Source organism: Panthera onca, chromosome C1 (genome assembly GCF_046562875.1).
Source record: "Panthera onca isolate mPanOnc1 chromosome C1, mPanOnc1 haplotype 2, whole genome shotgun sequence".
NCBI lineage: Eukaryota > Metazoa > Chordata > Mammalia > Carnivora > Felidae > Panthera > Panthera onca.
Window position 1 is genome coordinate 188407292 of NC_138346.1, and position 19025 is coordinate 188426316.

The following is a 19025-nucleotide window of genomic DNA, read 5'->3' on the forward strand; positions in this document are numbered from 1 at the left end:
CCTCCATGTTATGCATATACAGAGACAGAGTCCTGAGTAATTTTTTAACACCATAAAGCTCACTTTCAGAGCAATTACCTAGACCCCAAGTGTCCCAGCACCTTCTTGCCCTTGGGATATTTGTGACTATGTCCTCTACAAAGTAGATAAAGTGGTAACTTCTGACTCAGAGTTAGGGGATGTGGACCTCTTGCAGTCCTGCTGATAACTTGCTAAGTACGTGACTGTGACCAAAATAGTCATTTTAGTTCTCTTGGTCTCAGAGACCTCTTCTGTGAAAGAAGACTTAGCTAAATAGCAGTGGTTTTCAAACATTTTAGCTGTGGCTTCTTTCTTGAAGTAAAATCTTACACAGAATTCCACTCATCAGTCTTTCCTCATCTCCCATGGCAGTTTCTGAGACCCTTACAGAGCTCCTAAAGTTTTAGAAGGTTGACCTCTGTAAACCACGAGAAGATCTGCAGGTCCCTCCTGTTCTAAGATCTGTTGTTCTAAAAGAAAGGCACTATAAACAACAGAAAAACAAGAAAGAGCCCATTATCTTAAAGGAGCTAAAATCTAGTAGAAGAGATGTGCTACAAGAATCAATCAATTTGGCTTATGGAGCAGCTTCTATGTGCATTGGACCATGCTAGGTGTGCTGTAAACACTTTCTACATCTCTTCAAATGGAAGGTTTTGGCTCATGGCTTTCTGGTGTCTTCTTCACCCCAAGTCCTGCAATCATCCTGGAAGATTCCAAGGTCCATACAGATCACCCACCAATGCCTTGGCATCTCACTTCCTCAGTCTCCTTATCTCCAGTTATCTTCTCATCTCTCCCTCTTTGCCAGCTACTTGCATAACCACACTATGAGTTGTATCATCAGCAAATGCTTCACTTCCAAAATAACTAAAATTAGATATCCAGATTTCAGCTTTTTCTTTTTACATAATTTTTACATAAGTACCTTCAATTACTTTTCCCTTTTTCTATCAGCTCCCTTTACCTGCTTCTTTATCCAACGTAGAGCCTACTGTTCATTATTTTAATCACTGCCTAAATAAAATGTTCAACTTTCGCCCCCCATTGTCCTTCCACTGCATTCGTGTGGCAAAACCTTGGTCCTGGACGAATCCAACTGTCTTCTCATGCCTATACTAAATGTTGCGCCACAGATCACATATTCTCAAAGACAGATGCCATACAAAGTCACAGTCTCTAGCTTAACTGGGTCCTCAACACTACCTGCCCTCCTTAGTCAGCTTCCCTTTCCACTCACCATAGTGATTATTTCAAACTTTTTTCACTATGTTATAAACTCTGATATTTCTATTCCTCTTTTAGCACATGACTTTCTTTCCTACTTCACAGAAGACACAAATCGTCACACAATCCTTTGGTTTCAAGTTAAAAACTCACTTGGATCTCTGTCCATTCTCCCTTTCTTCCTCCTGTTACAGCGGACCAGGTGGCTGACTTCCTAAGGCTAGCCCCTCTCTGGTATGCAGAATCCTAAACCTGTCCATTTGGGGACTCTTTCTGATCAGCATTTAAACATACACAAATTTTCTCTCACTTCAGTTCCATATTCCCTTCTCCCTTTCACAACCAGACTTTTTGGAAAGCAGCTACACTCACCAGTTGTACTTCCTCAAATTCCACTCACTCCTCAGTTCACTCCCATTCACCATCCCATGAGATGGGATCTAGGGAGCCATTTGTTTTTTGCCCTTCTTGGAGCTACTCTTACTAAAGTCTTCAACCACATTCTTAATCTGATTCAGTAATCACTCTTTATTCTTTATTTTCTTGGCAGTACACGGCACTATTTGCTATTCCTTTTTTCTTGAAACACTCTTTAATCTGGCTTCTGTAACACATACTCTCCTGACTTTCCTTCTACCTCTCTGGCTGTTTTGTCTCAGTTACTTTTGAGGGTAATTCTTTTCGTCTCTTATAAAGAGGCTTTTCTTTGGTTTCTGCCTTCAGGTACTTTCATCAGACAACAACCAGGGCCATCTCATCCATCATATGACTTCTGCTTATGTCCACTTATAGATGATTCTCAAATTTATCTCCAGCCCAGTCTTCATTTGCTCTTGGCATGGCTGCTCCAGAGACACTTCAAAGTCAGTGTTTCAAAAGCTGAACTCCTTCCCCTCCTCCCTCTAAACTGTGTTCCCAAACTCAGAGGATGACACCATCAAACCAGAACCTTGAAAGTCTTCTTTAAACTCTGCCCACACTCTGACTTCCATGCCTTCTTCCTCATTTCCTATACTCATTAATCCTGAAGTCCTGTTGAGTCTACCTCTTCTCAATTCCCTTTACTTTTCTCTTCCTCACAAATACCACCATCTCTCAGCTAGATTATAGCAACAGTCTCCTAACTGGTCTCACTGCCTTTGTTCCTGTACAATAATCTATTTCCCACACAATTGGCAGAGTGATTTTTCTTTTTTTTTTTTATTTTTCTTTTTATTTTTTTTAATTTTTTTTTTTTTAACGTGTATTTATTTTTGAGACAGAGAGAGACAGAGCATGAACGGGGGAGGGTCAGAGAGAGCGGGAGACACAGAATCTGAAACAGGCTCCAGGCTCTGAGCTGTCAGCACAGAGCCCGACGTGGGGCTCGAACTCACGGACCGCGAGATCATGACCTGAGCCGAAGTCGGACGCTCAACCGACTGAGCCACCCAGGCGCCCCAACAGAGTGATTTTTCTAAAGCACAAATCTTCTTAGTCTCTTTTATGTTACTAAACCCTGTGGTAGTTTCCTGTTGTCCAAACTTCTTCATGCAGACACTCATGTTCCCTCATGATCAGGTCCCTGCCTACTTCTTCACTCTCACGGTCTCCTTCCCCAGTTCCTCTCTTCAAGCTCTATGCTGTAGCAGCACTGAGGTCATTGAGTTCCTCAAACAAATCATGCCTTCTCTTGTACATGTCATACCCCCCTTGAAAATTAATCCCCCATCTTTTTGCTTGGCTCTCGGTTACCCATACTTCAGGACTCGGTTTGTTATTTCCTTTAAGAATATTTTCTGGTTTATTAGCCCGGGCCAGGGCACCTCCTTTGTGCTTCCATAGTATCCAACACTATCTTCCCCCAGCAGGCTATTTGGACCATAAGGGTAGGAATTGTGTCTTATTTTGTATCCTCAGTGTCTTCCTATAGTACCTGGCACATGGTAGATAGGCAATTTTACTGTTGATTGTGATTGTGTAACGGATCTGAGATATGTGGAGGCTGTGAAGTGGGACAGAGGAGATCAGCAAGGAAACATTATGAGGAGAGAGGGAAGCATAGGGCAGATATGTAGACATCTCACAGTCTTGGTGCTGGGAAGTAATTTAATTTAGACCAAGTCATGGAAACAGGTGGCAGCAAGGAGCTCTTTATAGAGAAGTCCAGTATCTTTATCATGGCAAGGTTCCCCACCTCCAAATGAATTAAGGCCATAGCCTTGTTCTGTGGGGCAAGTATCCCTACCAATTACCCCAAGTCAGGTGGGTGGATTTTTGTCAGCTTTGATAATTAATGTCAACTTCTTCTCTGAAGAGTGTTCAAATTGGACACTTCATCTCCACTGCTGCCTACTCAATCTAGGCCACTGTCTCTTCATCTGTAGCTCATATCTGGATTAATTGGTCCATTTTTCTTCTTTAATTTATCTCTTATAGAGATTCTAGAATAATCTCCCTCAAAAACCCAGTAATATACTTTTCCAGTGCTCAAGAACTAGACTTCCTTTTTCCCCTACAGCAAACCTAAATGCTGTGATCTAGCTTCTTGGCTTTTTGTTCTTGTGACCACTATTACACCTATTCCCCACCACCTCTCCAATATGCTTTTCCCACTTGTGCAACTAGGTTTCATGGTTGTGAATCTTGGACTCAAAGCACACTCTAAAGTTAAAAGCAACTTTTAGGAGGGCATACAATTCAGAGGTCCAAAACTAGCAAAAAACCCTCCTTGTATGTTAAAACATTTTGAAAGATATAAATGTGGCCATACCTAGACCATATTTTCCTAGTTCATTGATGATGTATCCTTTAGTATATAATATATAAGTCAAATTGCCATCTTTCATTCCCTTTTGATGATCTAGTTCTAGGCTTTTGCCTGGACAGAATTCGATTGCATCTATTATCGTGCCAAGGCAGAGTAATACATTTGCCCAAAGTCTAACAAGTTTCTGTGAAAAAATACTTTTGGTGAAAAAGTAGAAAGACAAGAGTTAAAGGGCAAGATTAACAAGAGAGAAAAGAAGAATGAAAAAGAAAGAAAAGGGTTATCAAAATTATCAGATACAATGTTAAATAAAAACAGCAAAAATCTCTCAGCTTTTTTGATATTTGGAGTATAGTCCAATTATGTAAAAAAAAAAATCCCACATATATGTAGGTTTATAGAGAGAAGAAAGAAAAATTAGGACATTAACATATCCCCCTGGTGACATTATGGGCTATTAACATCTCCTTTCACTTTTCCATGCTTTCCAAATTTTCTACAAGAAGCATAAGATTATTTTAAAAAGCAGGAAAAGATTTAAAAATTTAATAATATATTAAAAGACAACCTTCTTGGGGAATGCTTGCTTATAACTAATTTTTCCACTCACATCATTTGGCAACAAATATCAAATTCTTATGATGATTAAGCCAAATGTACCCCCAAATAATTAATGTGATATGGGATTTTCTCAATTTACCAGAGTTCCTTTTCCTCTTCCTTTGGGCTTTGAATCTCTACTTCCAAAATTGGTTCTTTAGACACAAGATCTTTACAGATATTTTCACCTGTAATTAAATTAGTAGCTGCAGTTTTTCTCTCTACAGTAAAATGATTTAATTGTTCAAATTCTTGTGAAAGCTTCAAGACCTATAAAGTTAAAGTGAAAAGACAAATATTCTATTTTGCATACTCTTACAGATAATTATGAAAAAAAGTACATTTAGTCATTTAGTCCATTAAATGCTTAAATAATTATTGACAAGTAATATAAATTAACATCTAATTGAAGGATCTTCTTCTAGTTTCACTTAACACTTTGCAGTTGTTATATAATTAATCCATTTTTACCACAGGCATAAGGATGCATAAATCCATGGTTTTAAAGAAGGGTATTTTTGGACAGAGGGAGAGAGAGAGAAAGATAAAGCAAATGTAGTACCAACCATGTTAACATTGGAGAGGTGAGGGTATATGGGCATTCTTTTTGCTATTTTTGCAACTTTTCTATAAATTTGAAATTATTTCAAAATAAAAAGTTTTTTAAGTGAGAGAGAGCCAGATTAGCAGGATAGTGATACGGCTCTCTCATTTTTATATTATATTCTTATTGTCTACATTTATCTCCTGTGTTAAACTATCCAATGATATTTCATAAGACAAGATCCTTTAACTGCACAGTGTGAGGGTAACTCACTTTGCTGACAAGATCCCACAAACAAAGCTTAGTTATAGGCTATGCCCCATAATCTCCCTTCCCAGACAGCAAACCCCATGTTCTGAACCTTTCCCTCCCTAAGTCACATACTATTTGATCCATATCCCAATCTCTCAGCAACTTGTACCCTGCTTTCAGGATAAAAACTTCACACAAATGAGGCCTGGACTTAGTCCTTCATTTCACATGTACTAAAATATAACCCAATATCTTTTAACTGTGTGTTCAAGCCTTCACTTCTTTCTGCCATTTTAATCAAGACCCAGAGAGTAACTGAGGAAGGGAATTTTCAGCCCAGAGTTGTTAATAATAGGTGGGACTCCAGAAATTACACTACAGGCAACCTCCAATGTTGACTAACCCTGGTCTGGCAGCCATTTTTACACCTGGGGAACAAAGTGGGGTCAGGACATTTAAATATTTTTCTAATTCTAAGTATAAGCCTAATTTTCAGTATAACTGAAAAAAAAATGCTTTGATTCAAAGGTTTAAGGTTGAAGACACTTAAGTCAACTTGTTTGTTTTGAGTACTGGGGGGTGGTGGTAAAATAGACTTAACATAAAGTTTACCATCTTAACTAGTTTAAGTGTGTGGTTCCGTGGTATTAAATATATTCACACGGTTGTGCGGCCACTGCCACCATCCATCCCCCGAACCCTTTTCATCTTGTAAAACAAACCCAATACCTATTATACAGTTACACCCTTTTCTTGTCTCCCCCAGTCCCTGGGCAACCACCATTACACTTTCTGTCTTTATGATTTTGACTACTCTGAGTACCTCATATAATTGAAATCATACAGTGTTTGTGTTTTTGTGATTGGTTTATTTCACTTAGCATAAAGTCTTCAAGATTCATCCATGTTGTAGCATATTGCAGAATCTCCTTCCTTTTTAAGGCTCAATGACTTTCCATTGTGTGTATATACCACAATTTGCTTATCTATTCATCCATCAAGAAACACTTGGGATACTTCTAAGCTTTAACTATTGTGAATAATGCTGCTGTGAAAATGGGTGTGCAAATATCTCTTCAAGACTCTGCTTTCAATTCTTTTGGGTATATCTCTCTAGACAGAGGAATTGCTGGATCATTTGGTGGTTGTATTTTTGAGCAAACCTTTTACATTATAATATGTGGTCCAAAATTTAAGCTTTTGGGAAACTGACTCAAAGTAAAAAAAAAAAAAATTCACAGATTAATTCTAAGAGTGAAAGACTGAAGTCTATTCTGAGTCATAGCTTGGCTTATAGCCTACACTATATGGGAATTTATTCTATAATAATAAAAGAAACTCCAATTTACATGTAATCTCTTATTGAAAATTAATTTCCTTTTATTGTATCCTCATAAGAGATAAAGTCTAACACTGAACATTTAAATAATTAATTCAGTCTCACCTTTGTTTCTAATTCAGAATTCTCTCTTTGTAGCAGGTCATATGTTATTAAATAATGGTCTCTGTCTTCTGCTGCCCTTGGAAGACTTTGAATTTCATTATAAAGGCATATAAGTTCTGACCTTGATTTTTGCACCTCCTGATTAAGAAATAAAGACATTTAGTAAAATGAGATTTTCCCCATAAAAGGTATAATATTTCTAAAATGGAATCTTTGAAACAACTCTCACAATTTTTTTTTTTGCTTTTTTCCCCCCAACTTATTCTTCTAGCAGAACTACTTTTAAGAAAGTAGTTAAGGTAGTTAAGTAGTAAAGTTTACTTAAGTCAATTAATGAAACTGAGCATTCTTAGCTTCTATCACTCACAGGTGGAAGGACTGGGTTTCCAGAGTTCTTCCTACTTTTTACAAGGCTTGTAGAGAGGGTACATTCTTCAGCAACTCCTGCACTAATTATATTTTCTTGCTTAAAGTGTATCTTTTTTCAAATGTGCCTTTTACAGAATAACTGAGCCTTTAATCTTGTGACAACCTCATGCAGAAGGGCTACTGAAACAGGCTCAGAGAGTGTAAGTGGCCTGCCCAAGTTCACATAGCCAGGAAGTGGTAAAGCTGAGATTCAACCATCTGACCAACTTCAAACTCTGTGTTCTTCACAACAAATTATGCTGCCTTAGTTAATAATGTGTATTCAGTGACTTAATCAACTAGGGCTTCCTCTAATCCTCTGATTTCTTCCCCCTATATCTGTGAGAGAAAACCCTTTAGTTATATGTAGAGTCTTATCAAATTTCTACATTGATGACATGGAAGATGTAGTTTGGCTGGTGGATGACTGGGGCCTGAGAGTTAGTCTGTGGTGTCCTGTGAAGGAAACGGATGATATTAAATTTACTTTAGGAAAGGAGTTACATGGTATTTTCCCAAAGCCTTCAAATCAGAAGGAGAAGAGAATGTTGATGAGGAAAGTGTTGGGCAAAAAGGAGAGAGAACAGAGAGTGGCCACAGGAAGAAGGCAAGTGGTATCAGTTTCCTACCTCATTGTATTGGAAATTCCTGTAGGTCATCAGGATGGGATTTGGGGCATTGCACTGGCTGTCACCCACCCTGCAAACTGATTAAATGTCACCATCCTCTAAATTGGTGATCTAGACTTCCATGGACTCACTTCCAGGTCTCTCTTTTAAATATAGGCTGGTTGTCTCCTGATAGACCTTTCCAAGATGGTAGGACAAGCAGTTAAAAGGAGAGACAAGTCCATGACTCTATGGCCACCATAATAATCAAACCACCTACTACTTAAAGGTCTCTTTTTGGCTAGTGCTGGAGCTGGAACTCAGTGTGAGGGAACAACAGTCACCCCATTATTACTAACAGAAACACATATTCTAGAGCTACTATTTATTTTAAAATCAAAATAAATGGTAACATGAAATCCCTAAATTAGGAATGCAAAAAGAGGAGAATAACATCCTGAGTGGCAGAATACCTCACTATCAACTTTCAAAGCCTTCTGTACAGTATTAAGATCAGATGTCGATTGCTTTCTCCTTTCTCTCTCTTCTGACAACTTACTTTCAAATATGTCAATTTTTTCTTGGCTCATTTTCAAAATCTGCAAAAAAGCATTTTACATAATTATTTCTACATACAATAATGTTTCCTATAAATTCTAATAATACTAATTTACACCCTAACTAAATTATAAAGTCACCTAAAGGAGATATAAAGCTGGGAAAAATAGTTCATGGTACCATAGTTCATAAGAGACATTTTTCTCTCTGAGTCTGTTTTCTCAACTGTAAAATGGAGCTAATACTTTTCCTACATACATTATGGCCATCGGAGTAGGAATAAAGTGAGATTTTGAAAGTATTCTGTAAATGTTAAGCACCGACCAAATACAAAGTATTGTTGAAATCTTTCTAAATTCGTTGGTAATAATAATTGCAATAATAATGAGATCAGCTAATAGGTAGTTAGTGCTTAGCATATGTCAGACATTACGGTACATGTTTTACTTGCACAATCTCATTTTATTTTCCCAGAACCCTACAAAATTGGAACTACTTTTTTTTTTTTTTTTTTTTTTTTTTACAGAGAACAGAGGTGAGGCTCAGATATATTTACTTAAGCTGAAGAAAGGAAAGGGTGGATCAACCAAAGAGTTTTACCTAATTAAATTTTGGACAAAAGTATGCTGGAGCTTTGCTTGTACTTCTGGATTCATAATTTACTGCCAGATATGTATTCATTTGACCTACAGGTTTTTCCAAAATTAATCCATTAGTTTAGTAACGTTGATTATTAATAATTTCCCTTTTTTGTGTTTAATATCAATAAAACAGGAAGAGATGGGCTGGAAAGAATGGAAAAGGAAACTGGAAAAATGGATGCTAAAACCTCGGTGTAACTTTTGCAAATCCTCCTGTCTAAGGGCATAGAAAAAAGACCTGGCTAAGAATGAGGTCGACTTCTTAGCAGTACCATACAAGGATACAGGAAAGGATATCACCCACCCTCTTCTGCCCTGGTGAATGTTTCTGCACATCCATACCTGACACGCTGAGCATTCAGCACTCAAGGCAAAGCTCATCTTGGCCCCACCCCTCCACCACCTGAGATGCCTCTGTGCAAAGTGTAGGGAAATGGTTCAACTCCCCTCATTTCCTTTGTGTTTTTTAGCATAAGAATGTCATGTATTTTAATGCCATAACTTTTAAAAGATAGTTTTCAAAGGGATATATATTTGAAATCTCCCATAATTTATGCCATTCTAAAAATAATTATGCACTTAGGCAATTTATGTCCTTCACAGACTCCGTGGTGACCAAAGTTTCAAGCAGAAAAACACAGGAAAAGGGCAGCAAACAATGTGAGAGATGAGCAGTGGGATGGCGAGAGCTCTGGGTAGCTGAAGGGAGCCTACCTCATCTGTCAGGCAACAGCAAACAGGGAAGCACTGACTGACGTGCTAAGGAATTGCCTAACTGGCACAGGGTAGCTACCAACGGCTCTGGAGAACGGTGTAACAGCTTGGAATTTTCCACTTTCAGTGTTCCACTACCTGAAAGGTGGGGATCATCTAATGCTCTGAACCAAACTATGCCTCCTGGGCACAGTATGACAAGTGTTCCTGCCATCCGTGCTGTGTGCTTGCACTGTGCTCTGCCCTCGCACAGGCATAGCCAATGGGGTGGCAGATGTGGGTGCCAGACAGGAAGAAACATGCCAGGTCATCACCTCCAGGTTCATGTGCTCAGTGTTGGGCATGCTGTAACCCCCATCAGTTATAATAAATCCACTATATAAACCCCTCCATAAATCCTCATAAGAGTTAATATGATGAACAAAATCAGCTGGAAGGCCAGACAAACCTGGAATAACTCCTAGCTCTGTCTCTTACATTGTTCAAGTTCCTTTAAATTCTCTCAAATATGAAGTGGGACTATCTCTCCTACCTTGGGGAGGGTTGTTATAGGGATTACATGAGACTATGTTTATAAAACATCTAGAACAGAACATGGCATATGAGAGATGCTTGACATATTGTGGCTATTATCATTCTTACCAGATACCTAGCATTTCTTCTCTTTTAAGCTTTTTCTCTGAGAATATGCATACTAGCCACATTAAGAGGATCTAATTAATGATAAATCTGTCTGCATATAGAAATTGGTAAGGAATACAGATCATTATCTTGAGGACTTGGTTTAAAGGATTGCTTTTCTAAATTATTTGTTCTTTTAAAATTTTTAAAAATTAATTAAATATTTATTTGTTTTTGGGAAGGGGGCACAGAGAGGGAGGAAGGGAGAGAACCCCAAGTTAGCTCTACGCTGCCAGCACAGAGCCTGATGCGGGCTCGATCCCATGGAACTGTGAGATCATGACCTGAGGAGAAACCAAGAGTTGGGCGCTTAACTGATTGAGCCACCCAGTAGTCACTAAATTATTTGTTCTTTTAAAGTCACCCCCTCTCATTTATTTTCAAAAGAATTCTTATGGGGAAACTGCCTCCAGGGCTCCCAGAAATGGAAGCTTCTCTGGTCGGTGTGGAGGCAGAAGGCCTGGAGCTTTGCATCTGTAGAATGTCAAGGATCCCTAAAACACAGTTTGAAAGTCACAGTGGCAAAAATGTGGGTTTTGTAGTCAGTTGAAATTTGAGATCTTCCACATTTATGAATTTGTGATCTTGGTTTCCTCACTATGCAGAAGACGGAACGATACTTACCTCCCAGAATTTTCTGTTAACATTACATGAGTTATATCAAACCCACAGCAGAGTCATTACAACATTGTAGGCACTCAGATCTTAATTTCCATCCTTTTACTTCCTATTTGTAGGAAACAGAAAGTAAAGTAGTCAGAGACCAGGAATGATGGCATGAGGCACCTGAGCACCCATCTAAAAGCTGATGATGCAGGCGAAGGGGAGCGTGACCCTACATCAAGATCTGAAGCTCCTAACCCCCGGATTACAGCATTCAGTTCACTCGATTACGCTGCTGAGAATGATTCTTTGGTTAATACTGAGTGATATCACCATTGCCTGGCTGCTAAACACAATCAAGAAAGCTTCAGTCTTTTTCTTCTTGAAAGATCACAAGAGAACTTCAATGGCAAAAATCTATTTAGTTACTTCCTCTTTCCTCAAGAAATGACTTAAAAATTTTTTTTAAATGTTCTTATTTATTTTTGAGACAGAGAGAGACAGAGCATGAGCAGGGGAGGGGCAGAGAGAGAGGGAGACACAGAATCTGAAGCAGGCTCCAAGCTCTGAGCCGGCAGCATAGAGCCCGACACGGGGCTCGAACCCACGAGCCGTGAGATCGTGACCTGAGCTGAAGTTGGACGCCCAACTGACTGAACCACCAAGGCGCCCCAAGAAATGACTTTAAAAGGCCATTTAACTATAATTTATTACTTATTCATTGAATACCTTTTCTAATTTGAAAGACTTCTATTTGTAAACACTCTTAAAGGGAAGAACCATATATTTACAATGTTCCTTCTTAGCCCCTTCCAGGGGGCTCTATGTGGGATAAAATGAAAGGATTATTAAAAGTCAATATAAATCTTTATTATTTTAGAAATCCACACATATTTCAAGTCTTGATGACAAGGTAAAGAAAACTGGCTTATACCATAGCTGTAGGACTAAGATCAGACAGAAAAAAACCCTGGTATTTAATATTAAACATGATAGGAAAATGTGTTTTCTTTTCTAAACAAGTTTTAAAATAAGACAGATGCTCATTTATTCAGAATGTCATAGATAACATCTATCATAGAGGGAGGTGGATTTACCAGTTACTCTACAAGAATCTTTTCTACCATCCAGAATTCTGTGGGGTGCCTGGGTTTGGTTGAGTGTCCAACTTTGTCTCAGGTCATGATCTCCCAGGTCTCAGGTCATGATCTCCTGGTCATGATCTCCCAGGGTTCGAGCCCTGCATTGGGCTCTGTGCTGACAGCTCGAAGCCTGGAGCCTGCTTCAGATTCTGTGTCTCCCTCTCTCTCTCCCGCCCCACCCCCACCCCCCACCAGCGATCTTTCTCTCTCTCTCAAAATAAACATAAAAAAAAAAAAAAAAGGATTCTGTGATACAGAGGGCCACATGTAACTGTACCCCTGGTAGGTATCTCTCTCTTCAGGAAAGAACTTGGCGCACACTTCCCAGGCATCCTCCAGTGAACAACTGAGCATGGTTAGGGATATTAAGGCCTGGCCATTTCTGGTTAATGTGGAATTTCGTCACAGGTTATCACAGAGCCAAAGCCCTGTTGGTCTGAATGAGACTTCTCAGAACTACACCACAGGCTGAGGTTCTTCCTTCCAATCTTCCTTCCGTCTCCCTCTTCTTTAACAGATATCAGACCTGAATCACGATCTAAAGGCTTTGCTAGCCCATGTCTGCCCTTCCCTGATCCTTCTCAGGTACCACCCCCCAATAACTCTCCTGTAATTCTAGGTTTGTCTTGGTGCCTGCTTCCCAGATCAGTCTCCTTTCAGTGGATATATGGGTGACAGAACAGGAATGGGCCACAGTCATGGTCACCATCAAAGACAAAAGAAAATGACCATTTGTTTAAAGACATGAATATAAGCATCCAAGAAGCTCAATGAACTGCAAGAAAGATGAAATCAAGGAGACCCACACCAAGACACATTATAATTAAACTATTGAAAGGCAAAGGCAAAGAGATAATCTCAACTGCAGCAAGAGAGAAGTGACTTGTCACTTACAGGAGATCCTCAATAAGATCCTCAATAATCCTCAATTATTGAGCAGATTTCTCATCAGAAACTTTGGAGGTCAGAAGGCTGTGGGCTGATATATTCAAAATGCTAAAAGGAAAAACCTGTCAGCCAAGAGTTCTATATCCAACAAAACTGTCCTTTCAAGAGTGAGAATGAAATTAAGACATTTACAGATAAATAAAAGCTGAGGGAGTTTGTTACTAGTAGACCTTCCCTGTGAGAAATTCTAAAGGGAGTCCTGCGGGTTGAAATGAAAAGATACCAGACAGTAACTCAAAGCCATATGAAGAGATAAACATCTCAGTAAAGGTAAATACATGGGCAATTATAAAAGCTAGTATTATAGTAACAATGGTTTAAAACTCAACTTTTTTCCACATGATTTAAGAGATGAATATATTGTTTAAAATTATTAGCCTAAAAGCTAGTATTATTGTAACTTTCATTCTAATTCCATAATTTGGTTTCTATGTAATTTAAGAGACTAATACATTTAAAAAAGCAATTATTAGTTCATGTTTTTAGACACACAATATATAAAATTGTAATTTTGTGATGTCAGTTACTGAGAGCAGAGCTGTAAATGAGCAGAATTTTTGCATACTATTACAGTTAAGCTGGCATAAAGTCAAATTAGAGTGTTATAACTTTAGCATGTTAAATGTAATCCCTATGGTAACCACAAAGAAAATACTTATAGAGTATACTCAAAGGAAATGAAAAGGAATTAAAATGTTTTATTACCAAAAAATCAACTATACACAAGAGAGACAATAATGCAGGAAATGAGGGGGACAAAGAGCTATAATGTACATAGAAACATGGCAAAATGACAAAAGTCCTACTGTAATAATTACTTTAAATTTAAGGTAATTATCTCTACAATCAAAAGACAGACATTGGTATCATGAATAAAAACAAAACATGATCCAACTATATACTGTCCACACAAGATTCACTTCAGATTCATAGATGCAAACAGGTTGCAAGATAAAGGATAAAAAAAGTTTTTCATGCAAACAGTAACCAAAAGATGGCAGGGCTAGTTAAACTAATATCAGACAAAATAGACTTTAAATCAAAAAAGATTACAAGAGACAAAGAAGGACATTATATATTAATAAAACATTCAATACAGCAATAAGATATAATAGTACCTAATCACCAACCAAAATATATAAGGCAAAAATTGGCCAAACTGAAAGAAGATGGAGACATTTCTACAACAAGAATTGGAGACTTCAATACCTTTCTTTCTTTCTTTCTTTCTTTCTTTCTTTCTTTCTTCCTTTCTTTTTCTTTCTTTCTTCCTTTCTTTCTTTCTTTCTTTCTTTCTTTCTTTCTTTCTTTCTTTCTTTCTTTTTCTTTTTGATTGAGAGAGAGGGTGCAAGTTATCAAGGGGCAGAGAGAGAGAGAGAGAGAGAGAGAAGCAGGGCTCACCTGGGGTTCATGTTTTTACTCAAAGTGGGGCTCAAGCTCCCCCGATGTGGGACTTGAACTCACAAACTATGAGATCATGACCTGAGCTGAAGTCAGATGCTTAATGACTGAGTCATCCAGGTACCCCTCAATATCCTACTTTCAATAATGGATAGAACAGCCAGATATAAAATAAGTAAGGAAACAGGACTTGAACAACACAATAAAGCAGTAATATTTAACAGACATACAGGACACTCTACTCAATGACAACAAAGTACTCATCCTTCTCAAATGCACACAGGTCATTCTCCAGGACAGACCATATTTTAGGCCACAGACTAAATCTTAACAGATTTTAAAAGACAGATTGGTAATATGGTAATACAAAGTATCTTCTCTGATCACAGTAGGATGGAGACAGAAATTAAGAACAGAAGGAAAACTGGAAAATTCACATATTTGTGGAAATTAAACAACTTACTTTTAAACAACCAATGGATCAAAGAAGATATCACAAGAGAGATTAGGAAATACCCAGAGATGAATGAAAATGAAAGTTCAACACAGCAAAACTTATGAGAAGTAATAAAAGGGGGAAATTTATAGCAATAAATGCTCACATTAAAGAACAAGAAAGATTTGAAATCAACAACCTAACTTTATAATTTAAGAAAGTATGAAAAGAACAACAAATTAAATCCAGACATAGTAGAAAGAAATAATAAAGGTTAGAGCACAGATAAAATAAAGAATAGAAAATCAATATATAAAATCAGTGAAACAAAAAATTCGTTATTTGAAACGATGAACAAAATTGACAAATCTTCACCTAGACTAAGAAAAAAAAAAAGACTCAAATTACTAAAGTAAGAGTTGAAAATGAGTATATTACTACTGATTCTACAGAAATTAAAAAAAAAAAATTATAAGAGTACTCTGAACAGGAGCACCTGGATGGCTCAGTTGGTTGAGCTTCCAGCTTCAGTTCAGGTCATGATCTTGCAGTTCATGAGTTCGAGCCCTGCATCGGGCTCTGTGCTGACAGCTTGGAGCCTGGAGCCTGCTTCAGATTCTGTTTCTCCCTCTCTCTCTCTGCCCCTCCCCCACTTGTGCACGCGCGCTCTCTCTCTCTCTCTCTCTCTCTCAAAAATAAATAAAAACATTTAAAAAAAGAGTACTCCGAACAATTGTACACAATAAATTAGACAACATACACGAAATGGACAAATTCCTAGAAACACAAAACCAACAAAGACTGAATCATAAAGAAACAGAAAATTTGAATAGACCTATAATGTGTAAGGATACTGAGTCAGTAATCAAAAATCTCCAGTACAGAGAAAGGTCTCAGGCCTGATGGCCTCACTGGTAAATTCTACCAAACATTAAAAAAAGAACTAACACCAAGCCTTCTCAAACTTTTCTCAAAACTTGAAAGGGAAGAAACACTTTCTAACTCACCCAGTGAGGTCAGCTTACCCTGCCATGAAAGCCAGACAAAGATACTATAAGGAAGAAAAAACTACAGACCAATATCCTTTATGAGAATTGGACTCTATTCTGTTCCATTAATCTACGTTTATTCTTAAATAATGCCATGCTGTTGTTTTATTGTAAGTGCTCAGTCAGTTGAGCATCCGACTTTGGCTCAGGTCATGACCTCATGGTTCACGAGTTTGAGCCCCGTGTCGGGCTCTGTGCTGACAGCTCACAGCCCGCAGCCTTCTTCAGATTCTGTGTCTCCCTCTCTCTCTCTCCCCCTCCCCTGCTCATGCCCTGTCTCTCTCTTTCAAAAATAAATAAATGTTAAAAAAAAATTAAAAAGAAAAAAGAATGAGGAAGACTTTTTTTTGTATGATACAGAAGGATCTCTCTTTTGTATGATACAGAAGTAAAAAGAAAAAGAAATCAGGAAAGGAGGAAATCTGAGTAAATATTCAAATTTCTTACATTTGCATAAAGACATACTGGAAGGATAAATAAGAAACTAATCAAAATAGTTATTAATAATCAACTTGCTTGTAACTAGAGCCCTACTGAGTGTTTGGGGAATGATTTTGGTAAAAGTTACTGCAGTCTTGATTGTAAATTCCTTCTTTTCTTTCCTCCACTCCTCATTCCCTGCTTTTCTTCCTTTCTTTCCTACAAAAATGTACTGCTTATATGGAAAAGGGTTTTGGAAGACAAGAAAGGACACTAACTCCTTGGGTCAGAGCCAAGAAATTCTGTAGCTGTAGTTTCCATGATACCTAAGAGGTCTGGGCTATAGGGCCCAGGGAGCTACAATAAAAACAGCTCTCGTGAATGAGACCCCTCAGCAACAAGGGATGTCACTCATCTTAAGTATATAAGAGGAAAGCCCCCCAAAGCAGTCTAGCTCCTTGCCCTGAGTGTCTGAAACAGCCCTATCTAACACATACTGGCTCCTGCTTCATTCCAGCCCTAAAGTCGATCACTTTGTCCACCGCTTCAGATGCCGATCACAGTGAAAAGACTAGACACTGTACATGGCGTCTAGGCCTTTCTTGTTCTCTACCCCGGTTTATTACTTTAAGTGTGGCTCCAACTACCCCCTCTCCCACCATTGGTTGATTCTATAAATCAACTTCATTGTGATGATTAAAAATGCTCAAATTGGTTGTCTCTTTGTAAGATTCCTTTCCTCTTTTCTTTATTTATTTTTTTATTTTTTTATTTAAAAAAAAATTTTTTTTAATGTTTATTTATTTTTGAGACAGAGAGAGACAGAGCATGAACAGGGGAGGGGCAGAGAGAGAAGGAGACACACAGAATATGAAACAGGCTCCAGGCTCTGAGCTGTCAGCACAGAGCCTGACACGGGGCTCGAACTCACTGACCGTGAGATCATGACCTGAGCCGAAGTCGGACGCTTAACCAACCGAGCCACCCAGGCGCCCCTCCTCTTTTCTTTAAAAGAAATAATCCATCACATTCTTCACATACATTTCCCCTGTGGGGAAGAAGTGAATAGAAACACATCCTCTGCACCCCAATTTCTTCCTCCACTCTAATTGGCTGAGCAATAGAAACAGAGGCAATAAGAGGAGAGTAATAAATGATCAGCACCAATCGCTCTGGTATACTCTGCAAAAATGGGACTCACTTCAAAATATGAAACCAGAAAGAATAGACTTTCAAATACCTGTTCTCTCTGTTCAGCACCCACAGTTGTCCCAGGGGAGTGGTTTCCAAGTTGCTTATTCTCTTGAGATTCATGACTCTTTCCTTTGAGCCTTTCAACCTTAAATACAAAAGTATTTTAAAACTTTTTTTTTAACGTTTATTTATTTTTGAGACAGAGACAGAGCATGAGCAGGGGAGGGTCAGAGAGAGAGGGAGACACAGAATCTGAAATGGGCTCCAGGCTCTGAGCTGTCAGCACAGAGCCCGATGCGGGGCTCGAACTCACGGACCGTGAGATCATGACCTGAGCCGAAGTCGGCCGCTTAACCGACTGAGCCACCCAGGCGCCCCAATACAAAAGTATTTTAAATATGAGAGTGTGGGGTTAGGGAGGGGGTTTGCTTTGCTATTAAAAGGTACTAGTAATACATGGATACATTCTTCACGAAAAAAATTCAACTAACACACATGGGTTTATAGAGTAAAAAGTGGCTCAGTGGGTTAAGCTTCTGACTCTTGATCTTGGCTCAGGTCATGATCTCATGGTTCTTGAGCTCGAGCCCTGAGTCGGGCTCTGTACTGACAGTGCAGAGCCTGCTTGGGGTTCTCTGTCTCCCATTCTCTCTGCCCTTCCCCCACTCACACGCTCCATCTCAAAATGAATAAACTTAAAAAAAAATGATATTATCCTATCATAACCTTACCCCACAATCCCTTTTCCCTTTCCAGAAACAACACTGTGTGGGATGTACCCTTCTTGAATTTTATCATGCAGGTGTATATATGTACACGCATGTATTAAACATATATGTCAGTATTAAATATATAAATTTACAAAGACTAAGACAACTTGAACAGTCATTGTTTATTCATGCTTATGATTACATTTAAAAATTATGATAAAACCTATGTAACACAAAATTTACCATGTTGACCTTTTTAAAAACGTTTTTTTTTATTTTTATTTTTTTTATTTAAAAAAATTTTTTTTTAACGTTTTTATTTATTTTTGAGACAGAGAGAGACAGAGCATGAACGGGGGAGGGGCAGAGAGAGAGGGAGACACAGAATCGGAAGCAGGCTCCAGGCTCTGAGCCATGAGCCCAGAGCCCGACGTGGGGCTCGAACTCACAGACCGCGAGATCGTGACCTGAGCTGAAGTCGGACGCTCAACCGACTGAGCCACCCAGGCGCCCCAAAAAAGTTTTATTTATTTATTTTGAGAGAGAGAGCATGAGACAGCATGAATAGGAGAGGAGCAGAGAGAGAAGGAGAGAGAGAATCCCAAGCAGGCTCCACACTGTCAACATAGTGCCTGAATTGGGGCTCAGTCCCATGAACAGTGAGATCATGACCTG

At 38.6% G+C, this 19025-nt stretch overlaps 1 protein-coding gene across 10 annotated transcripts in view; it reads right to left on the minus strand.

Moving 5' to 3' along the window:
- CCDC30 (coiled-coil domain containing 30) overlaps positions 1-19025 on the minus strand; it is a 124265-nt gene that overhangs the window by 66672 nt on the left and 38568 nt on the right. For 6 of the 10 annotated variants that reach the window (XM_078452005.2, XM_078452006.2, XM_078452003.2 and 3 more), the window contains one exon: positions 17687-17785. In XM_078452005.2, coding sequence (XP_078308131.2) covers positions 17687-17785 — 99 coding nt within the window. Of the gene's footprint in view, positions 1-4697; positions 4868-6837; positions 6976-8326; positions 8453-9394; positions 9413-9766; positions 9869-11071; positions 11108-17686; positions 17786-19025 lie in introns of those variants that run through there. The other 4 variants (XM_078452009.1, XM_078452008.1, XM_078452007.1 and 1 more) reach the window with 4 other exon arrangements.